General features: G+C 41.6%; 1 protein-coding gene and 1 non-coding gene across 2 annotated transcripts in view; both read left to right on the top strand.

Moving 5' to 3' along the window:
* The window catches only part of PRDM6 (PR/SET domain 6), a 96,509-nt gene that overhangs the window by 47,735 nt on the left and 24,044 nt on the right, over positions 1-24,730 (top strand). Inside the window, exons 3-4 of the mRNA XM_045566278.1 lie at positions 16,883-17,010; positions 20,503-20,627. Coding sequence (XP_045422234.1) covers positions 16,883-17,010; positions 20,503-20,627 — 253 coding nt within the window. The remainder of the gene's footprint in view (positions 1-16,882; positions 17,011-20,502; positions 20,628-24,730) is intronic.
* On the top strand, positions 149-210 carry LOC123648719. Its single transcript, XR_006738739.1, has one exon. It is a non-coding gene; the product is annotated as a U7 small nuclear RNA (small nuclear RNA).

The raw sequence follows: 24,730 nt of genomic DNA on the forward strand, positions 1-24,730 counted from the left end.
TTTGATACTTTGCTATTTATATTTTTAATTCATTGTACAATTGAAATGATTGTATTAAAGTTTTTCAGAATTTGTTATGACTTGTGAAAGGAACTTTTAGTCTATACAGTAATGGGAGTCACTGAATTATAGAAAAAGTAATTTTTTTTAGTGTTACAGTTCTTTTAGAATTTGTCTAGCAGGTTTTCCAGTCCTTACTGGAAAACCCCCTCCCAAAAAAAAAGAAAAAGTGATTTTTATTTTTCTAGGAATTCCCTTTTGTAGTTGTATAGCAGGCACTGTTCTCAGCATTTAATATGCCGTATTTCTCTTAATCCTTGCACACCCTGTAGAGTTGTTGTTACTCTGTTTTTATACATGAGAAAATGAGTGTGGAGAAACTAAGTAACGTGTCTAAAATCACATAGCTGAGGGCTGATTCCTGCTGTGCCCGATTCCACTTAACACACAATACTTGAGGGTCCAAAATTCTCTGACATTTTCTTTGATACTTAGTTTTTCAGAAATATTGAAGCAGAAGGAAATTTGTTTGGAAAGGAAAATTGAAACCCACCAGTAAAAAATAATGACAGTGGTGCTGTTTATTGAGCACTTACTATGTGTCAGGCACTCATATGGATTCTCTCATCTCATCCTCACAGAACCCTTTGAAGTTGATATTAAGATCTTCCTCATCTTCTAAATGAGTTACGTGTTTTACTGAATCTAAGATTCAGTAAAACTTTTTAACAGTAACTTTTTAACAGTTTATTCTTGAGCTAGTTATACTCTACAGCTTGGAAGGCATAAATTATGATTGAATTTATGTAGGCCTAATAAAAGATTATGTGACTTAGGGTTATGTTATCGTATTGAAATATTTTTTAAATATACTTGAAATGGTTACATTATGGCTTTTATCCTTCTAGGTGCCGGCAGTCAAGTACTTATATTTAAGGCACATTTACGTAGTCATCAATTCGTGGGATCATAGACGTTGGCTGGAAGAACCCAGAGATATCAGATTTAGTGCCCGTGCTTCACACTGGAGGATATGAAGAGTCAGGTTAAGTGACTTACTAGGTCACAAAGTTAGTACTGCCAGAATGAGAATTAGAACCCAGGATTCCTAGTTTGTAGTTCATCTACCAACTAATTAACTAGAAAATATGAGAGCATAAGCCAGAGGAAAATAAACAATGTCTTAATTTATAAAAACTTTACAGGCAAATGATTCTATTGGGTGGGCTAATTTAATGTGATTTTATGTTTTCTTTTTAATAGGAAAAATGGTGGCATCAGAGGATTTATCAAAGCTGAAAGGGACTGCTTTGGTGTTTTAATAACCATTGACTCACTAAATCCAGCAATAAGCTGCACTAAACGTTCACAGAGCTAAAACATAGAGCCGCCCAGTGTAATCTGGCCCATTCACATGATTTCTAACCTAAAAATATCTGTCTTATGAAATCAACCAACCAAAGGACTCTGTGCCAGTTTACTTTTTTAGTGGTCCTATAAATGCGGTCAGAGATTTAGGTAAAACCAGTACATCAAAACACAATTGCAATTAAATACAAAGCGAAAGTGCAGTGAAAGGAACACAGGAAGCCCAGGGTCTGCAGCTCAGGAAAGGAGGAAATGAGTGAGATTGAGTACTTCAGACCAAAGAAACCTGTCAGTCTTTGAAGAGAACCTCCTCGAAAGTACATAAAACACCCCAAGAATTCTAACTCATCCACAGATGTTCTCATTTCTATTTCTCCATTCAGTACTCTCCTTTTATCTGAAAGTGTGGGCTTTGGCAGTAGTTTTTAACATGTGTGTGTATACACACACCCTTTGAGAATCTAATAAAAACTATGAGCCTTCTTCCCAGAAGATTACTCATATGCACATACACTGTTTTGTTGCAGTTTCAAGGTGTTTGTAGTCTTGCTTGAAACCTCTCTATGGACCCCAAGGTAAGAGATTCCTTTTCATTCTTTCCTTTCAGCCCACAGATGCTTCCGGTGGAAAGAAGGGAATCTCAAGTTTTATCTAAAAATTAGGAAGCGTACAGTTATAACAATCCAGTAATTAGATGGCTGCTTTTCTTTGGGTGTTGACATTAGTCATAACTTCTGCTAACCCAAGCGTTGGTAAACCTTGTGTCCCAGGCATTCAGGTTTACTGGATCTCTTGGTCAGATTTCCGGGGAATCACACCGTGTGGACTCGAACACCTATCCAGAGACACAGGGCTGTCTCTCTGCGAGAAACCGAGGCGTCCCGGTGCCGGCGGCACGCTTGCCAGGCCTCTGGCCCAACCGTGCAAAGGAGCTTTATTAACAAGCCCCGACCAGGGCTGTCTAGAGGCCTGGGCCACTTCCATTTCTTGAGACTCCTGATCCATTGAAAAATGAAAAAATGCCAAACGAGGGTTACAAAAACAGTGGTGTACTTTAAATGTTTACCTTTAACAACTTATTGCTTTTAATACCAGAAACATAGACTTGTGCTATTCATCAATTAATTACAGGATTTATAAAATGTTAATTTGTGGTTTGCTGCAGGGAGTGTGGTCCCGTCCCAGGACCCAGGTGTGGAGCTGTGAAGGCCTCCTCCTCTCAACCCTGTCAGCCTGCCTCTGGGCTTGTGTGTAACCTCAGTTGGAAATGACTTCAAGGTCTAAATTCGAGGCTCTTGGTGAAAGGGGGGCTGAATGGCCCTACTGGTCCCCTGCAGAGGAAGTGCAGACAGCGTTTCTGAGGATGTGTGGGGCTGCCCCTGTCACCGGAATCCCTTCCCTTTTCCGGGAGCAGCCGCCCTGACACGAGCCTGTGCTCCTGTCCCGGGGTTGCAGCGGCAGAGCGCGTGGCCTTCCCCCGTGTCTTTGTAAGGAGCAGAACAGCCATCTGTGAGACAGGAAGGGTCCCGGGAATGGTCACTGGTCCTCCCCGATGACAGATAACCTCAGTCCTCACTGTGGTATTTCAAATTCCCTTAAAAGATCATTGTCCCCTTTGAAGCTTCACTTAAGGATAAAGCTCAACATGCAGTGTTCTCTTCAGGAGTAGCACCTTGACCCACCTGCACAACCAGGTGTAAGTCACAGCTGCCAGGACCCTTAGGAGAGCCCTGGGCCCAGAAAGGAGGCACTGGAACGTGACGAAGCATGAGGAAGCATGATGGAGGGTGAGAAAGAGTCACGGAAAGGCAAGGCTGGGGGTGGTAACAGTGATCCTCAGCATGGGACGTGTGGAGAGAGGCAGGTCCATGCTAGGCTCTGGGAGCCACTGGCCTGTCCACTGACTGAAGTCTTATCCAGCTGCCAGCTCTGCAGATACTGCTGGGTATTTTTTAAGGAAGTGTTAATTTTAGTCATAGAGGCAAGACACACTTTTAAAAACAACATTGCACCCCATAAAATTCTCCAGTTGGATATTCAACTCTGCCATAGCTGTTTTGGCCCTCCCAGAGAGTGGGGAGACATGGTCCGGCCCCTAGTACTTGGGTACCTAGAGACATCCTATCCTTTCATCCGTATCCACCTGACAGTCCATCCATTCATCCACCCACCCATCAATCCAAGCAACCAACCAACGGACAGACATTTACTGAACACCAGGCACTATGGTGTTCTAAGCACTATGTTAAAAACTAGGGACACCACAGCAAACAAGGCCGATTTTATCCTTGTCCTCATTGAGGTTATAGTCTGACAGATTTTAATTGACTGTTGGTTTAATGCTGCTTTCACAGTCCAGAATTGTTTTAAATCACTGGCTTTGACTCTCTCTTCTTAAGTCCTGATGTCCTTTCTGAAAGTTGTAAGGGATTACCCTTTCCATACTTTAAGAACTCCATTCTAGATAACAACTGTCCAAAGATTGGATGGGAAAATCTATATATTTTGGTGCCAGAATGAATATCTAATGATTTGTTTTGTGTGTCTCTCTCACTATTACATTGTAAATTACTTTAGAGCAGGGACTGGGTCTTATGTTTTTGTTGTTGTTGTTTTTGTTGTTGTTTTTTGTAGACAGAGTCTCACTCTTTTTCCCTGAGTAGAGTGCTGTGGCATCAGCCTAACTCACAGCAACCTCGAACTCCTGGGCTCAAGTGATTGTCCTGTCTCAGCCTCCCCAGTAGCTGTGACTATAGGTGTGCACCACGATGCCCAGCTAATTTTCTATTTTTAGTAGAGATGAGGTCTCACTCTTGCTCAGGCTGGTCTCAAACTCCTGAGTTCAAGTGAGCCACCCGCCTCAGCCTCCCAGAGCGCTAGATTACAGGCGTGAGCCACCTTGCTTGGCCAAAGACACTATTATGTTTTTAATGCCCTATACCAAGCACTGTGGCTGGCACAGTGGCTGCGCACTAAATGTTTGTTGAAAGAATGCTGTCTGGGAGGTCAAAAGTCTAAATCTGAGACTCATTCTTACTGTCATCACCTTCTATCCTTGGTGCCTCATCTCCTGGATCTTGATGCGGAGGAGACCTATGGCAAGCAAAGGTGTTTGATCTCGGCCAGTGGGGGCTCTCGAACTCTTTCTTGAGTGCCCTGAATCTGAGGGTTGGCTTCCTCCCTGCCACTGTCTTACGATCCAGGGCAGGATGGTAGACATTGGGAACTGAGTGCATGTTCAGCACTGTCCTGACTTGACATAAGGAATGTCCTCTAAATTATTTAAGATCTGCAAATATGTTTTCCATCCTCAGCAGATGGTCATTTGCCCCTTAATAAAGCATGCCTGACAATCACACTTCATTGGTGTGGTTAGGCAAAGAATGTCATAGACTTAGAAAAACATAATAATTTAAAGAGTGACACATCTCAGCAAAGAAATAAAGCTGTAGACGGCTCCGAATAGAAGTAAAACCATAGGAAACCATTACTTCATTGGGACAAACATTCTGTGTCCTTAGAAAGTTCCTTACTAAAAACAGCGGGTGAGCTCTAGGGCATGATGTGTGAGTGTCTACACATACATGGAAGTAGTCTCTCTGATTTTTAAAGGACATTCCTTTTACAAACATTTCCCACTTAGTACAATGTAAGTATTTAATATGATTGCTGGCTAACAATAGGAGTTTGCGCCTAGGCTTTGGTTTAAGCTGCTTCTTGAAAATCATATTCTTCAGTAGCTACTGTGCTGAGGTATAAAATCAGTGACAGTTTCCACCAAGATCTATTCATTATTGCACCCGCTAGATTATATAAACTAAAAGTTTCCATTACAACGAAGAGTTAAATAGTTCTCCTGAAGATGTGTTGCACGGGCCATATGAAGACTTTAAGTGCGTCACAATGTGCATTAACTTTAATGCACAAGTGTGCATTAACTTTAGCGTGTTATTTCCTAGTTCTCAAGTGCAGAACTATGTGGCATACCATTACAGGTGACATACAAATCCCATCATTTCACATCACTGTTATTTCTAGGATTATTTTAAGAAAATAATGGTCCCCTTTTCTGTTTGGTAGAAAACGAAGGCTTTGTTTTTCCAAGAGGAGGAGGATGCAAATTAAAATTTCTCTGTGGTTTACTTTATAAAACTGATACTTTCTCACATATAGAATGTTTTTGTTGTTTATTTTTTCAAAATCTACCTTTCGCTTAGTGGAGAAAGGATGGTGAGTAGCTATTCACGTTTGCTAGTCATAGTCTGAGATCGGCTGCAAGCAGCGATCTCTGATGCCGGGGCTGAGATCTAGCTCACTGCTCCCATCTCAGCAAAAGTGAAAATGAGAGAAGCGCAAGAAAGGCCAGAATGGGAGGGGAGCTGGAAACTGTGGTGTTTCGCTCATTCATCTCAGTATATGGAGAAAAACGTGGTAATAATGAAAGCTGCCTTTTGTTTCCAGCACGCACAATGCATGGCAGCAATCTTTACAGCCCCCAATGGCATTTAATAAATACAAGATACAGGTTTTCTTGATTATTTAGAGTTAAATGTTTCCTCAAGCTTTCTTAAGAGTTTTTCTTCAATCACACAGAGTTCTCTGCACAGAAAGAATGATCAAATGTCCGTTTTTTTAATGTGGGCACAGTACGGGTGAACCAAGTTTTCACAGGAACGAAATTCATTTCATTTGTAAGTGTATTTAGTAGAGGCTAGGACTTGGTTGCTTTAATTTAAACCGGGTTTTTAAAAAACTGGATTTAAGCAATTTTTAAATGGGTAGATTGTGTCAAAGAATTTTACAGTTTGTGATATGCATTAACACTGATACTAAAGAAAGAGAAAGAAAAGAATAGAAATAAAAAAGAAATTGCTGCATGCAAATATTTCCAAGGTTGTTCTTAGCAATGCCAGTCTACCATTTTTTTCCTTTTTAGTGTTGATGTTTTGTGGACACTGGAGATAGTTGTGCACTGTGGATAGTATTGCTGCAATGAAGGAGAGGGGAAAAGATAGGTTTGCAGCAGTGCCTGTGGATGGCACCAAGCCAGTGCCCTGAAAAATGGCAAACATGTCACAGCTAACAGCTGGATGCAGAACTATTTCTCTTTAATTTGGATGGATAAAATTTTTTCACAGCAGGGCACTCTCAAAAGAGTACAACATCAAAGAGGGCGGGTCTCACCAGTCAGACATCAGCTGGCTCCAGGATGGAGCAAAATGAATGAACTGTCAGGACTTTTCCAGCGTATATGCTTTTGCCAAGTGAAAAGTTAAAGGTTCAGTGGCTTGTTCAGATCACAGACAAAATCCTGATAGTGGAAGCCTAATTCCCCAAAGTCTTCCTCTGATCAACAGACGGAGGATGTCTGAAGAAGACTCCAGATTGATGGATGGCAGGCCTCGTACAGACGGCCAGCGCCATCCCTCAGAGATAAGTGGGGTTCACCCCATGCTCAGCAGTTCCCAGGAGCTCCTGAATCCTGTCGTAATCCTCAGAGTCACCAGCTCTCCTCTGCTAACATGACACTTAGCAGCAGCTGACCCACAGTGGGACCAAAATACCCGTTTCCATTTCTTCACAAGGCCAGCTCTCTGATGAAGGCTCTGCAGACGCCACTATGGGTGTTTTACAGTTTATTGACACTTTTCAACTGTTTTTCTGATTACCATATTTCAGTCTTGACTTATATGGTAGTATTATCTGCAGACTCAACATAAACCTCTAATGATTTTCTAATATTTCTGGAACTTGATGAATGTGAATTGACTAAGTACAGTATATAGCTTTATATCAGCATTACTGAAAATACAGCAACGGTGTATATAACCATTACTCATTTATTTTATGGGGCATTTATTACTTGACCTTTGAAGCCTTGTTTTAGAATCTTCACATTCCAGACATTCCAAAATATTCCAAACCAGAGTGAGGAGAAAGGATTTTCTTACTAGAAGCAAAACCAGAAGAAGTTAATTCTAAAGAAGGAGGAGGAAGAAATTATCAAGATGAAAAAACCTATAGTATCATATATTTGCGAAAAAATTGAAAAACTGAACACAAATAATATGGGGACGCTAGCCACTGTTTGCTTTAACGAGAAAGCTTTTATTATAAAATAAGCATCTGCATCCACAGTCTTAGGCATTGCCTGTTTTATGACGTTCCTGGTCAGTATGGCCCATTGCCAGTGCGCGGAGAGAGGCTTTACCTAGAATGGGAGATTTGTGCCTTTATCCATTGCGTGGTTGCTGGTTGTGTGAATTTTATTAACAGATTAAGTAATTCACACTAAACTGACATTTGCTCTGAAAATAGGAATTTGTTTGATAAATGACATTATTAGTCATTATGAACATTTTTATGACTCTCCTTTGGAGAATTTCAGATGCTTTTAAAGCAAGAGCTCTGTTTCTCCCTGATAGGACAAATGGAATGTGATGAAAAAAAAGCAGTAACATGGTAGCCTGTGATTCCGGAGGATTTTACATTTACCAAATGTATGGCGGTAACTGCAGGCAAGTCACCTCACCTCTCTCAGCCCATGGGTTCTTATCTGTAAAACAGTAATATTCCCCGCCTCCCACAGAGGCAGTTATAAGACTCAGACAAGGCTATGAAAGCATTTTATAAACTCAAACGCCACATATGTGTGTATGACTTGCTTGTGAACAGCTGTTCTCTCTCTGTGTTCAGGTGGAGGCAGATGCTTTCGCTCATTTTGAAAGTTTTGCTTTGTGATCTCTCCCCTCAAGTCTTGATTTAGCTTGATTTGAAACTTTAAAAACAAAGAGGTTAGAAGGCCACACTGGATGTCCCCTGCCCTTCATCCGAGCACGTGGCGTGTTCATGTAGAAAGGGGGCACCGTACACGGGGACTTCCTTTGGCCAAAAATGTCAGTGACGTCAGAGGTCAAGCAATCCCGCATGGCAGGTGGTGTTCAGTGAGAGGGCGACTGGGGTCCTGAAGCCACAACTAACTGAAACACTTGTGACAAATGCTGTCAGTTTCCAGTGTGCCCCAGAGATGTTCTTAAAGGCGTGGCAGGTGCCTGTGCCTTTTGGATGACAAAGGGACACTGCATTAAACTGTAAACTGATTAAATTTAGGAATTGGAAATTGTAGGAAATTCCTTAGTGTTTTCTGGACAGTAGTTACATTTATATGGTGTTGTTTGTTTGTTATATTTTGTTTTTTAAAAAAGATTCATGTGGGAGATAAAAGTATAAACTACAACTGTTTTACTGTTTTACCCCCTTGATGTCTTCCCAAGTCTTTTTCTTTTCTCTCCCTCTTTCTCTTTCAACAAAAGCTTATTTCCTGGTGTGTACAAAGCCTTGTGTAAAGTGCCTATGGGTGAAATTTTAAAAAGGATTAAAATGTATTCCTGCCCTCCCTGAGCTTATGATGCAGCAACCTTAGCAATGATTTATTTGTATACACTATACATATTATATTGTGGCCAGTGTCCAGGAGCAGGCTGGTAGGATATGGCTGGGCTGACATTTCTCATCTACTAGGGATAGCTAATGTTCTTTGAGCTCTTACCGGTGCCTAGCATTATTTTAGGTCCTTTACCTGTACTTGCTTATTTGATTCTCAAATCAGCCCTTTGAGGTAGGGACTATCATTAGCACCATTTTTTTTTTAAAGAAGGTGTCTTCCTCAAGAGCTTAAATATCTTTCCAAAGCCACATTGCCACTCACCACTCATGGCAGAGCCACAGTTGTAACCCACGCACATTGAAACTGACCTTGTGCACTCTACCCCTATGGTATCCCATAATTGTGGTGGCTTATATTGTGTGTTTTCACTGATAATACTTAAGAAGTTTTCCTCTAATAATTACACTTTTCACACTTTTTTTTTTTTAAAGACACAGTGTCATGCTCTGTTGCCCAGGCTGGAGTGTAGTGGCATCATCATACACCACTACATCTTACATTTACTGCAGCCTTGAACTCCTGGGCTCAAGCAATCCTCCTGCCTTAGCCTCCCAAGTAGTTGGGACTACAGATGTACACCACCATGCCTGGCTAACTTTTTATTTTTTGTAGAGATGGGGGTCTCACTATGTTGCCCAGGCTGGTCTCAAACTCCTAATCTCAAGGGATCCTCCCACTTCAGCTTCCCAAAGTGCTGGAATTATAGGCATGATCCATTGTGCCCAGCAAGAATTGTTCTTTTAAGTAAATGGTTGTAGAGCTGTCCATGGACTACAAAATATTGTGCTTGTACCTCCTGACACACAGAGGAATCTCTTCTGGGCACACAGTAGGTTTTTCAGTTGTGTTTCTCAAATTACTAATATACTTGACTATTGAGCCTCAATTTTCTGAATTTTGTAGAACCATGGAGCTGCATAAAGGCAGTGTGTGGAAAATAGAGGAGCTCTGACAAACCGTTTTTTTATCTCTTCTTCCTTGGATCCTCCATGAGCTGTGCAAGGATTTTAGATAGTGCTGAGTTCACAGGTCTAAACTAGAAAACTTCAATGATCTGGCCCTTTTCTGTAGTAATTGTTTACTACATTTTTAATCATCAGGTGAAATTCACCTTTCATTTCATAGAATTGAAAGAGGTCGGCTTCAAGGAGGCTGTAATTTTTTCCTTTAAACCCTAGTTGTTAGTACTTAGAATCAAGGTTTAATTGCATTTAATGGTAATTTCTTCTAAGCTTTGAGTAAAGTCCAAGATCTTTAAGAACCTATAGAATTAGTGTGAGAATTCACTTCAGTTCACTTCAGCAAGTATTGAGTTCCTCCTCCATTCTGGGCCCTGTGTTAGATGTTTGGGCATAAAATATGCTCCTTCACCTCAGCTGCTTGGCAATAACCGAAGGAGGCTGGCATTTCAACACACAACCAAATGCTGGTGTCTGGAGCCTTGGCACAGGGGTGTGCCAAGACTGGGAACATAGGAGAGGGAGTCTGAAACGCCTCCCCACTCCCTATGAATTGGCCGATCGTTTTTACATGAAACCTTTGGATCTCCCTACCCTATCACCATGCCAAAATTTAGGGACCCACGTTCTGGGAGGAACAGATTCCGGTGTGAGTTGTAATTCAAGTTCCTTTTGTTTAAGGTCATTGGCTGTCTTCAGGGCATTCACAGGATTGAACTGGGAGAGGGAGGCCTCAGCACATTCCCAGGCCGGGAGGCAGAGAGGTGAGAGCAGGGGAGAAGGCCTGGAGACAGGGCCTGATGCTCTCATGGACTGGTGGTCTCACTTTGCTGAAGTCACTCTCTTTTGGAGACCCCAGTTTCCTTATGTGTAAACTAACTGGGTTGAAACAGATGGGCTCTGAGGTCCCTTCCAAATCTGATATTCCTGGGCTCTAAATTTAGCCACGGCACTCAGCGTTCTAGTAGAAGAATTAATGACTGAAATATTCATGGGGGCCTCATCTGCTGGAGGAAATGCTCTGCCTGTGGTTTTCACACAGGGTCCCCCAGTTCACTGCGGGCCCCTAGATACGTCCGGGAACTGTCTCAAAGAGCAGTTGTGCTGGTGAGGGACTTCCACCAACCCCTCCGTCTTTAACCAGGGCAAAGACTGTCATCTGTTTTTTCAGTGGAATTACATTTAAGACTTCTTTGTATTAAAAGGCGTCCTTTGCTAAGAAAGATCTTTGAAAGCCTGTGATGGTAAAAATGAAAAAAAAAAAAAAAAAAAAAAAAAAGAACTCTGCACTCCCCTTCACTGGAAAACTACAGAACAGAGAGCTTGGATCTTGGGTCAGATGATGTCTTCTGGGAAGCACAGGAGTGATGAATGTTTGCAGTGTTTCTAGACTGTTACTTCAAATAGTTTTCTTTGAAAGTGTCCCCAGCTGTAACAGACTGATTTTCAGTGGTTGCAGTAATTCCTTTGCAGCTGGGGTTACAGATGTAAATGCTTAACGAGGCCACGCGGGTAAGTAAGTTAGTGAAGTCAGTAGCACATAAGACGATAGGGGGTGGTGGGGACTAGAGAACCGGAAAGCACCTGCCCAGTCTAAAGGGGGCCACCTTTTCTCAGCTTCAGTGGATTATTGCCAAAGATTGGGTACTCATCTTTTGATTTTTCAGGAGAATTTAGAAATCTAAATTAGGTAAAATGGTAAATTCACACCTAACAGGTACAATGCACACTATCTGGGTGAAGGGCACACTTACAACTTTGACTCGTACGGTACAAAAGCAATTTATGTAACCAAAACGTTTGTACCCCTGTAATATTCTGGAATTAAAAAAAAATTTAAAACACTGTGAGGGAAAAACAAAGTTTTTCTATTGCCTGAATTTAGCCTGAGATCCACTAATTTGCAAATCTTGCTTTGGAGAAACCCTTTGCGCAGAATGACCAATACACACAAATTCTTATCCAGAATATGGTTTTCTTGCTATTATGTTAGAATGGGCTTAAATCAGTCACTGGCTTACATTGTTTCTAGGATTATTATTGTTAATATTGACTGGCGGCCTTCATAAATGACAAAGCCGGGGACAAGCCACTGACGACCAGTTGTTGTAACACACAACACTATTTTACTCCTGCTGTTCTCCTTTAAAGTAGATTTTGTTCAAGGGAAATAAGATCATGGGAGAGAGTGGTGCTTCCTCAAATCCAGGATCACAATAAAACTCCTTTCTTCTGGTGGTTTCTAGTGAGTTCCATGCATGGTTTGTAGTGAACGAGAATTTGTGTGGTATTATTTCAACCATAAGTGTGGTGTCCCAGTAAATATAACTGGATTGAGAATGGTTAAAATCTCCTTTACAACGTGCGAATTAGCTCTCCCCCTTGCCTATCCTTCTACTCCCACTGATAAAAGAGAAAGTACAGACCGAAAGCAATAGTTTGAAAATAGCAGCAACAACAATCACAGAATCAGAGGCTGATAATGTAGTGATACCTATTGCACATATTTTCCCAGGAAGATAACACAGATATAGATTCTAACCTTGTGTAACAGAGCTTCTCTGTTTTATCAATGCATATAAAACTGCATTACAAAAAGGGCGGGGGGCTGGGTTTTCTTTTCATTTATTTTTCTTTCATTTTTTTTGGGGGGGGGAATCAGAAAAGCGCAAAGTATAATATACAGGTACCCACATACAGGGCCCAGAAAAAGTGAATGAGTATTAGCACTTTGCCATGTTTGTGTGAGAATGTTTTTTTAAAGAAATGAAGCATTTCAGATAAAGTATAAGTTCCTTTGTTTTCTTTCCATTCCCTTGTTTTCAAAGGCTGCCACTCTGAGGAAATTGTCAGGAATCCTTCTAGTGTGTCTTCAAAATTTTGCGCTTTCTCTGTCTCTCTCTGTATATATATATTACAATATATGCTACTGTAAAATATACTATTTAGAATATTATTTTGTATATTTTGAAATTTTAACAAATGGCGTCATAATCAACAATCTACAACTTGATTTTCTCAATAAACATTATGTTTTGATATTTATATCAAGATATAATACAAATAGGTCTAGTTCATTAATTGTTTTATACTATTTTATTGAATAGATAAGTCACTGTTTACTCATTTGATAACGGATATTTCTGTTTCGTCTGATTGTTTACTGTCGCAAGCAGTGCTGCAGTGAGTGCCCTTGAACTTGTCTCCTTAAGCACATAAATCGGTTTCACTGGGGTAATTTCCTAGGAATGAAATTGCTGGGCCATAGGATATATGCATTATCAACTTTATTTAGGTATTGCCAAATTGTTCTCTCACACGGCCATGCCAAGTTATACTCTTTTTCAGCAATGCTGGAACTAGCTTTCTAAAACAAATATGCCAAGCATACTTTCTATAATTTTGAGGGTTTTGCATTGTGAAATTTAACCTTTTTCCCAACAAGTGTCCTGTATGTTTCTTCACATGTATTAATATTTCCCCCACCTCCAAAGGTTCATTTGTCTGGCTTTCTTAGAAAGAACAGAACAAATAGCAAAACTTTGTTGTTCACGTTCATTCAGAATAATGAACACAATTTTTAGCAAAATTTTGCTGGATTCAAGTGTTCTTTCAGAATCTTTTCCTTAATCTAAATTTAACTCTCTTTCCTTCATTCTCACTGTTTAAATGAATAGTATTTCTGACCTTTTCCACATTTTCATAGGTCCTGGGGGGGTTGTCTGAACACTTTGTGCATAATTTTTGCTATTTTTCTATTTTAAATCTTTTGAAAGGTAATAAAAACAAAATAACTCTTGATGTTGGCATTAGTTCATCTCCTTAAATTCCTTGAGTTTTTTAGACCTATCAGATATCTAACTTAAAATTTCATTTTAGTGTCACACAAATGTAGATGTTAATGCAACCTCCAAGAACAACTTCCTGAACCCAAAACTGTTGCTGCAAATCTAGACTGAAACCTGTTGAAACATTTCCCCCCTGTAGCTCCTTCCCTCCTACCAGGAAGAGTGTCTGGAAGTTCAGTTGTTTACAGAAATGTTTTTAAACTGAGCTCTTAAGTGGTAACAAAGTTGAGCTAATGATAGAGACTAATGATAGGGCCCCAATAAGTATCTGGAACTCTTTTGAGAAGTTGTTTTAGGTCCTGTTTAGCATTCACATTCAGGTATCCTGCTTTTTAAAATTTTATTCTCATTATACTAAAGGAATGAACAGAAACAGGCATCAGAGCCTCTGACCCATTGCTGCTCTTTCAAGAAACACTGAGTTTTAATATAAAACTCTTCACAAGGCAGACCAGAAAGAGCTGGGAATTGTCTTGAGCCCAATACAAAGGCACTGTGTTTCGGCCTCTCTAAATAACCTTGGTAGGAGGTGCTGGTCATATTAGCAAGCGGAGCCCCCTTGAGGAAACCCCACATACTATAAATATGTGTTGTTATGACTTGACATTTATAACATTTATGAAACTTTTGTTTTTTGTTTTTGGGGAAGTTGAGTGAAATGAATGTAATCAGATTTGTGTTTTGAAAGATCCCTCTGGCTACGGTTTAGAGAGTGGGTGGGAGGGGCCTGGAGAGGCTGCGGGAGATCAGTTAAGAGGCTCTTGCTATATTCCCGTGAGAGGGAAGCTCGTGGGCTAAGATGGTAACAGTGGAGAGGCTGAGATGGACGCACAGGAAAAGTATGTAGGAGGCAAATTCAACTGGATCTGGCGATGGCTGGGCTCAGGGGCCCAGGGAAAGAGCAGTATCGCGGTCGAATGAGTTTCCTCAACTCTGGATATGCAGTTACAGGATTTAAGTAGGTGCATGGGCTTCGTGTCACAGGTTCATGTGAAATATAATCATAGCACTATTAGCTGAAGCCAGGGAAGTCCATCCGCGTGCCGTTTGCTACATTGTGTGATAGCTGGGAAAAGCCCGACAAATGGCATTCTACTTTTTCCTCAAGGCAAGTAGCAATTTACATTAGGCAAGCAAAAATCGTAGTTTTCCTTGTAGTCACAGTATACTCAGTGAGGAAGGTTATTGCTGAAGCAAGAGTGTAGGAGGAAACATGTTTTATACTCATCTTCAAGATGGACTGGTTAGTGGCTGGTGTTCAAATGAGCTAACAGTTAAGATGGCCCCTACTACATGTAAATGTTAGAGCATTTTACTTGCAGTTGAGGACATTGGCTGGAAACACACAGGAGGATAATTACATGGACTTCTCAAAATGCTTCGTGGCACTTTTCACCAGCAGTCCTTAGGGAAGGTCTATTTATGGGGGAAGGGTAGGGCAGGGGTTTGGCCATCAACATTTTTTACTCCATTAAAGATGAATAGGGGCATTAAGGGACCGATGGCTTTGTTCAATATTGCATTGTCTGTCAACAGCAGACTCAGAGTTGAGATTTGAATTTTAACCAGCTTCTTAAAAAACAAAAATGAAAGAAAAAGAAAACAATAAAAACAGAAACAACTGCAGTATCATCTAACCTAAATATATTATCTGTAATTAGATTGCTCATGTAGCAGATGTATCTAACACATGAAATGTTTTCCATTGTCCAAAAACTAGGAAAAAGAAGTCATTAGCCTTAAATGTAATCCAAGAATCTCTTCATTCTCCTCAGGCTAAACTTACCATCAGCTGTGATCACTCTGGTGCATTTACCCAGTCATAACTTCTCAATTATTTTTATTAGATTAATGTTTGTCTTTTATTTGTGAGAGTTAGTGGAAAGGTTCGGTGTGGAGAGGAATGAGTTCAAGAAAAGAAAAAAAAACCCCACAAATCTCAGCTGTTTTAAAATGGTGATAGGAAAAAGAAACTGTCATCACTAAGCCCTTTGGTGCCCCCAGAATAGAAATACTGAGCTAAATTAATATGAATGATTATACTAATTTGGGGGCCTGAATGTAACCAGTGAGGCTCTCTGTAAGACTTATTCTCCATGTCTGTTTGGGAAGGAAAAGCAGAAGGGCTGACTAGCCAGCGTAAGAGACAGGATTTCTCAGGCTACTCTGGGGAACACCTCAATAGCTACCAGAAGAAGGATCCCACTGTTGATTTCGTTTGAAAAGGTCCAGTTGTACAATGGTCCTTCTGAGAACTGTACCCCTAAGAAACTCTTTTAACTGCCCCTTACTTCCTGGACGCCACTAGGACTGAAACGACTTTCTAGAACTGCTGTGGACATGTAACCTTCTCATCTCCTGCTCCCCTAGAAACCACATCCCCCCAAAGTGCCCTGGATCTGAAGTGGTTTCTGGAATAATGAGCTATTATCTCTGTGTCGGCACTAACTCCGTGATTGCTTGGCTAGCTAGTTGTTTTGCATAAGACGTTTCGTCCCATGCCTATTGCATGGTTTGAAGTGGATTTCATTTTCTTGAATGTGATCTTGAAATAAAATCTGCTTGAGTTGATCTAAGGCAATAATTATTAGACCAACTTCAGTTAAGAAATTTAAAATCCATAGGATAGGAAAGTTATTTTTTTCTTTTCCTTTTTGAGGGTCTCTCTTTTTTGATGACTCCTCTCCTAATAGTTTCAGGTCCTGACAGCAGAAGAAGTCCTACATCTTCTGCGAGGTGAGAGTCCATTTATTTCATCTGAATCAGGTTCTGATTTACCAGTTCCTTACAGCCGTGTCTGCCTTCTGCTCGGTGTCACCCAGCTTGTTGAACAGTTACTGCCTCCTAAATGCCTTCCAGCAGTTGTGTGTTGGAGACTGGGGGCCTCTTAATGTGGATGTTCCAACCGTGTCAGTGTGGCCTCTTCCTTCAGCTTGCTTTGTTTATCCGGCAGCTCATTACTTAAGACTAGCCTGTCAAAATAGGTTAAATATTCTTTGGGAAATATGGTCACATCCTGGAGATACCGCAAATATGTTTAATACAGGGAAGATTGGCTTGATAAGAAAAACATGATCGACTTGCTTCACCAAAAAATATTTTCCTGTTATTCTGGTTGAGTTTCTACAAGCATCAATAAGCACCAGCAAACCTAAGGGCAATAAATTTGTGCAGCTGACACATAAAGACACCAAGGGAAGCAGGGAAAATGATTGCTGATGATTCGTTCTAACTACTTGACCTTCTGACCTCTTCTCCAGATATATGACCAGGATGGGACACTACAGCACTTTATTGATGGTGGGGAACCTAGTAAGTCGAGCTGGATGAGGTATATCCGATGTGCAAGGCACTGCGGAGAGCAGAATCTAACAGTAGTTCAGTACAGGTAACGTATATCTTGATTTACCACCTATAGAGCTGAAGCCGTCTGGCTTGCATATGCAAATTCAGGCTTGCTGCTAGTGGTTGGAAAAATCCTGCAGACCTCTGCAGGGCCGGGCAGACACTGTTTGGTAGGTTCTTATGACAGTGCTTTCATGAGCATTCGTATTAAAGGTGCTAGTAGACAACTTCCTTCACTCAGTGCACATGGTAACGTTACTTCCACATCATTGTCTGAACTTGCACAGTGGCCTAAAGGAGTCCAGCAAACCCACTGGCGTGGGGTGGCTTCCCCCAGCAGATGTGTACGCAGATAAGTGGGAATTCAGAGATTCCGCTCCAGGCCCCTTGCTTTCAGTCTCCTGCAGGCCGTCTCCGCAAGGGGAACAGTTTCATTTGCACAAAGGCATGGGAAAGCAAGTACTCTCTACCTTCCCAAGGCCACCCTTCCCAAACCGTTATGCCTAGCGGCCATGGCGGAGCCGGGGTAACTCTCCTGCTCTCCCTAAAAGGTGCCAGAGCTTTGGGTTTGGCCCTTTGATGATGTAGGGTACGTTGCAGATGATAAGGTGCTTCCGGAGTGTAGAGAAGCCCCGGTTTCCTGAGATGTGTGGGCAAAGCCCCGAGGGTGATGGAGGTGAGGCGGAGCATCCCCATTTTCTGCAGGGAGTTCCGCGGGGCCTGGGGCGCTGGGAGCCAGGCGCGCTCTCCCCGGCTAAGCGCTCCCCGCGCACCTGCGCCCAGGCGCCTGCGTAGTGCTGGAGAGGGCTGCGGTAGAACGAGAGGGCAGAAACAAATCAAATAGGAAAAAATCCCTACCACTAAGCCTTCTTTTCTCAAAATCCCTCGAAAACATGTGCCGTATAAATATATGACCTCAGTTATAAACAGCCGTGTTCCCTTTAGAATCAGAAGCAACTGTTTAGCTTTATTAGGCACCACGGACACATCAAAGCGGAGGGCTCTGCGCTCGGCAACTTGGAGTCCTGCCTATGGCTATTTATTTTCCTTTCCTTTTTTTTTTTTAAAAAAAAAAAAAGAAAATGAAGCTTTTTTTTTTTTTTTTTTAACCGTCTTCCCCTTATAGGTTAAAGGCTACACAAATCTGGCTTGCGCTCTGAAGGTCTCCGGTTCAAAAGAAACGTATTTGGGCAGCATGCGACTCACTGCCTTGGTTTCCATTGCAGTTTTATTTCATTAAATGATGGTTTAAATGAAACAGTGCAAGACAGTATTTGGTTACACTGTTGTGTACGGGCTTTGCCCACCTTTATTACAGCTGCATTTCTGTCCTGAGGTTTTTATAAAACTCTGAGCTAGACAGTTAGTAGAGATTTGTACTTGTCCATTCAGCCAGAGATAGTTTGGCTGGTTCTGTCGTGAGTACCCAGGGAACACTTGGGGCAAACTCCGAATTTGGGAAAACCAGAAACCCCTTGGAGGAAGGTGGGCACCAGTAAGTCATCGCCTATCTGTCAATATTAAGTGGATTTTACAACTCCCCTTTCATGATGGTGCTTAAACTACGAGCTCTCTCTGCCAATCTGTTTTCGATTACTTCAGATCTTTATAAAACGAACTACAAAAACACAATTTTAAAAACTGGCATCCATCACCAGTGACCAGGTCCAAGAGTAAGAAAATAGAAAAGTTGGACCCTGAAGAGCCAGCCTAATTTTTATTGTACATGAATGTCCTCTTCACAAAAAGTCAGCTGGTTTAAATTCATTCTGTTATGATTTGTAATATCTAAATGGAATTTTCTTCAAAGCACCCTTGATTGATTGACCCTTAGCTGAACGTTTTGTTTTTATTTTGAGGCTGACAATAATGTTTGTTGGCATGTGTTCTGCTTCAACTGCGTTGGGACGCCATGAAGCTATCTTTATGAGTCATCCAACCACAATACTAAATACATGTCAGCAAAGGAAATATTATCTGAAAAGGGAAAAATCCCTTTGATGTGCTTCAACATGCAGAGATTTCTGCGAGTTTTGGAAGCTCTGCCCGCTTGTAAGGAACGGTGTATGCTTACACATTTTTTTCCCCCTTTCGGCCTACTCTGTGTCTCAGAAGACCACCCATTGCTCGAAAACAGTTCTGCTCTTTCAGCGGCAAAGTGTGTCATTTGGTTTTAGCACATTCATTTGCCGGGCGCTGTGTTTATATTAAGGGAAGCCAAACCGAGAGATGAAATGTTACAAGGGTGAAGTACAAAGTAGACTCAATTTTTCTCAAGTTAGGAGATGCCAGTGATTTATAGCCCGGCTCCAATTTTGATTTTTTTATGTAGCAGTGGAAAGAATTAATAAAATGCACAGCTCTTCGAGATGCAGAGGGAGGAAGGGTAGCGGGGTCGGACAACTGGCTGGAGTTTTTGTCAGATATTCATAGAATGTTGGGAAAAACATTCTGCTTAGCTAGCAGTGCCCTCATGAGACAGAATGGCAGCAAGTAAGGAAAATAACAAGATAAATGAAATTTTTGCAGCTGCAAGTAAAATATTGAGAATCTGCACTTTTTTATTGATCTTTATGATCCTATTGCCAAGAGCCACTTTGTGGTGACAAAATATGTTGACAAGTGCATATCTCACTGCCATGAAAAATGTGGAGAAGGATTCGCCTTATGTCTGCACTGTTATACAAGGAACAAATTGCCCTGCTACAGCCAATTCCTTACAGAAAGGAGAAATTTAAGGCCCACCAACCCTACACACTTTTATCTTGAACTTGAGGCTAATATTTGTAGCAATTCTTCATTGAGAAAACCAGTCGCACTCTCCTCATTTTTTTTTTAATCTGAAGATTTTTTCTTTACAGTACCAAAGCTGTTATAAAAAATGTTTATTTCTTGGTTCCTTCACTGTATCATTTCAGAGTGTAATCTTTCAGCCAGAGTAAAGTGCTCTTCTTGTATTTATTGAATTTCCATTCATTTCAAATAAGAGAGTTTTTCTCTTCTCCTGTATCAAACTTTACAAGAAAGGCAGTGAAGACGATTTTTATTTCTCTTAGTCCTTATATCACAAAGCTGCTTAATTTTATTACAAATTCAGGAACTCCCCATGCCAAATTGCAAGAATACAATTAATGCTTTTCCTTCAAATAAGAAATCAATAGTATTTATTTATATATGGGGTTGGGGCACCAGTGTCTTTGCATTTTGCCAAGAGAGAGAATTTTCTCATTAGTGTGAGATGGAATTTTTTTTAAAAAATGAACTCTTCCTTTCTGCTGTCTCTTGGGCCAAATATCTGTCTCTTTAGCCAAGACGTGCTATGGAGGGACACTGTGGATATAAACTGTGCACTGTTTACCATACCGAGTTATGGGCTCTAATTGGTTGATGGGGACAAAAAGGTAGGTGTAGATTTATCACAAACAGAAACTGTTTAGGTGGAGCTGGGCAGAACTTTTGGGGGGCAATAAAAATGTGGATGGGGACGCATGAGTCCTATGTATCACTAAGCTGGGTTTTCTTTTGTTTTGAATAGGTCGAATATATTCTACAGAGCCTGTATAGATATCCCCAGGGGCACCGAGCTTCTGGTGTGGTACAATGACAGCTATACGTCTTTCTTTGGGATCCCCTTACAATGCATTGCCCAGGATGAAAACTGTAAGAATTTATTTTAGCTCTGAATTCACATCTCAAAATACCTATTTCAAAGCTAACTTTTTAAGAGTGTTTTTTGAAACTCCTGAAACATGGTTGGCTATGATGTGTAACGTAAACGTGCGCAAGTCTGTTCCATCGTTTTCTTTTCCCTGTATGTCGTTTGCTTTCTCACCGGGCACCTTAGTCTGCGCAGGCCGATTCTTCTTCCCTGTTCACAATTTCAAAGACTGCCAGAGTTTTAAATAATAGCTGGTGGCAAAGTTAAGCCTCTGAGCACCTACTGTGTGCCTGGTTCTATGCTTGCCACCTTAGAAGTTTAGAAGAGCAGTGAAAGATATGACTTCTGCTCTAAAGGGATCCACAGTTCTCTTGGAGCTATACTGTATGCAAAAATGAAATAATAAGAAAACAATGCCGTTTAATCAGGGGTAAGAACCCCCCCAGTCAATTGGGTACATGCTTCCTCCTGTGAAGTCATTAGAATGAGAAGTGATAGTAAAAACTGTAGATATGTGACTGAGGAATTTGTGCCTTTCTAAATTTTTTGTCTAAAATCGTGTCTAGAACCAGGTAATTTTCTTAACATCTTTATAATCATGCTAACCATTATCTTTAAAAAATAATTTAACATCTAGACAAATGTGAGCTTGCAGCAGCTTTCACTTAAACTTCATATTTCTGTTTTATCAATTCTTTGGAAAGTATTATTAAATAATCTCCAGTTTTGGGAACAGAATTATGTCATTCTAATGTGCTTCAGTGAGAAACACTGGTTTCAGTGATGCTGTGTTTTCTTGTCACCAAATTGACTAATTTGTGAACTGATAATTTGATATTATGCTACCAAAAGAAACAAAGATAACAGATATATTTTGTTATTGGATAAGAAACTTCATTATGGAAAAAAGTGTAATTTTCCTTTTTTCTTCTCCACTTTCTCTCTCTCTCTCTCTCTCTCTCTCACTCACACACACACACACCCACACACGAACTTGATTTAAAAATGTTCATATTACTTCTGATCAGATATTTTTTTCCATATTGGCTTAAATTTCTTTGTCAAAAGTAAAATCCTCGAAAAGCCTATTACTATCAACTTTCCTTTTCTATTTTACCCTAACCCCAAACCAATCGCAAATCAAAAAATGAATCTTTGGACCTATAGTACATTCCTCTTCCTTCCCAAGTTTCCACTGGAAAGTTTCTTTTCTGCAGGGATACTGCTGTTTGAGGGAGTGACTGTTTTCATAGGAGAAAATCTCAGTGTTGGACACGAGTATGTGGTTGGAGTCAGAGGCAGATGTGGACATGGAGGCCACTGTGCTCTGGTTTGCCCTGAATTGCTCCATTCCTGAAACTCTCCTGAAACTGGACCTAGGTCCACACACAGGAAAACACCAACATCAGCCCCCCAATCTGCTGACATGGGCTTGTCTGTGTGTTGGAAACTTGACATAACCTCACCTTCTAAAGTGTGGAATTTGCTCCAAAAGGATTCCAGAAATCCTTTGAGGTCCTCTGTCTCTTCCTTTAATACAACCTGCTATATGCCCTGAAGGTGTGTGGTGTGTGTGTGTTGAGGAATGTCTAGGAGTAAACACATCAAGGCCTAGAGTTCCAAAGTACATAGCACATAGTCCAAATAGTCACCCATTCATTCATTCAGTCATTGCTCAGATATTTATGGAACAGTGTCTTTGCTAGGTGCTGCAAACACAGCAGTGGACAAAGCAGGCAAGAATTCCTACCCTCATGGAGCTTACGTTCTAGTGGACAAAGGCAGATTATCAACAAGTATATAAGTGAATGCATAGTTTGTCAGAGGGAGATAAGTGTAGTAGGACTGGATAAAGCAGAAAGCGGGTCAGGGTGCCAGGAGTTGGGAGTTACCGTTTCAGAGAGTGATCGGGCTAAGCCCCGTGGCAAGGTGGCCTTTGGGCAGAGACTTAGGGAGGTAGAGGGACAAACCGTGTGTTAACGGGGGGGAAGAGCATTCCCGGCAGCCAGACCAGAAGTGCAAAGGCCCCAAGACTGGAATGTCCCTGGCGTGTTGGAAGAGCATCGCAGAGGTCGGCATGGTGAGGCAGAGTGCTCAGGGTAGGGAGAAGTTAACTTAGACGTGGGTGGGGGCAGGGCAGGGACCTTGGAGGACGCTGGAGGCCGTCGTCAGGACCCTGGCTTTGCCTCTGTGTAAGCCCGGTGGCGAAGCGGCCTGTTGCAGAGTTCTGAGCAGCAGAGTGACCTGACGGAGTTTAACAGGGTCGCCCTGTCTGCTGAGTGGAGACTGGACACTAGGGTGCGGGGGGAGCGGGAGTCCGGCTAGAGGCCCTCGCAGGAATCCAGGGGAAGGTGACGGCGGTTTGGAGCAGTGTGGTGGTGGTGGAGGTGCTGAGAAGTAGCTGGATTCCAGATATATTTTGAAAGCTAAACCAGCAGCATTTTCTGACACATTAGATGCCGAGTGAGAAAGAAAGAGGAGTCGAGGATTGACTCTGAGGCTTTTGGTCTGAGGATCTCAGGCAGAAATGGAAACCGTGGCTTGACCGCTTAGGGAATGCATTTCTCACCTTTGACACGGACCTGTGAGTGGGACACTCACCTCCACATGTTGCTTCTCCCTCGCGATGCTGTTACACAGATAGGAGGTTACTGAGGGGTCGGGGTGCAGCATTTTGGGGTCACAACTCCTGACAGTGGGTGTCAAAGAGTGTCCCACCTGGTCTTCGGGTTCAGTGCAATAGTGCCAGACATGTACTTCCTGGAAACAATACATGGTTTGCTTTCAGGCCTTTTTTCTGTTACAGTCCAACCTGTGTGAAGCATTCTTGAGGGTGAATATACCAGGGTGTATGTTATATCATTTGACACCTGAAATCCTTGAAAGAAAATTTGCGAAGCCACAGGAACTTGAAGTGTCATGGACTCAGTAGGAAAACCAGCCAGCTCTTTTTGGGTTCAGTTCAGAGCACTAAGAAAGCGTGGAGGGAAGTTTAAAGGGAATTAAGCCACTGACTAAAGTGCTCAGCAGTGACAATCCTCCTTTCCCCTAAGAGTATTACGGGAATTTTATTTCAGTTCCTGTTTCAAATTCATGTATCTGTCATGTGATTGGCCACCCAAGAAACCAGCAGAAGCCTTCATCAGATAGTGTGGGGGAGATATATGACTCTGCCTCTGCCCCTGAGATGGATTCTCATTCCATATGATGAACGGAGAGACCTGGGAATGCTGTATAATGAGGATTCCTTATTCCGTGCTGAGAAAATACTCTGTGATTTAAAAGCACAGATGTGTGAAAGGGCATGGACAGAATAATTTAACAGATAGCCTTCCACAGGCCTGAGTAATTTAAATCATCTCCACCAGATTAGCAATTCTAAGACAATTTTTATCCCACTGAGATAAACACAGAATAAATTAGGTACCTTAAAAAGAAGCTTGGGATCAAAGACTTGTTAGATAGAATACCTCCACAGAGCCTCCTTATAGTTCTAGGCACACAGTAAACAATTAATCAATGCTCACTGGATAAATATTGAGAATTTTCATTGCCATTATTAGAAGGGATTAAATGTTTTAACTGGATTTTTCTTTGTTAGCGAAATTGATACCTGGACCAAGATATTCAGGGAAATATGATTTTACTTAGTGAATAATACTTATTAAGCACTTTCATTTATGAAAATATAATTTTCTTCCCGTGGTTCTTTCAACACTGGAAGCACACATCCCACGGAGCGTGTGCGGGGCCAGGCTCAGCAAGGCCCCCTGTCGCGGCCGGAGCGGGGCTGGCTGTGGCACGCTCACTGCCCGACAGGCCATTGAAAGCCGCCGTGCCTCAAAGAGAAGAGAGCATTTCACACAGGCATTTGGGTTCTGGAAGCAATTCGTATGTTATTTTCTTTTGAAAAAAGTCATGGTTATAAGTGTAATAGAGCCCCAAAGACAGAGCCGCTCCGTCCACTGCGGGCTTTCAAGAAAGCCCGGAGGCCGGCCTGTGTCGACAGATGGCATCCGCGAGGAGGAATGAGGCTCCCCAACGCTTCCAGTGGGGGATTAGCTCCTGCAGAGTCCAAAGACCATAGTGTATTCATATTCGTTTC

The sequence above is a fragment of the Lemur catta genome, chromosome 12, assembly GCF_020740605.2.
Source record: "Lemur catta isolate mLemCat1 chromosome 12, mLemCat1.pri, whole genome shotgun sequence".
In the NCBI taxonomy this organism is placed as follows: Eukaryota; Metazoa; Chordata; class Mammalia; order Primates; family Lemuridae; genus Lemur; species Lemur catta.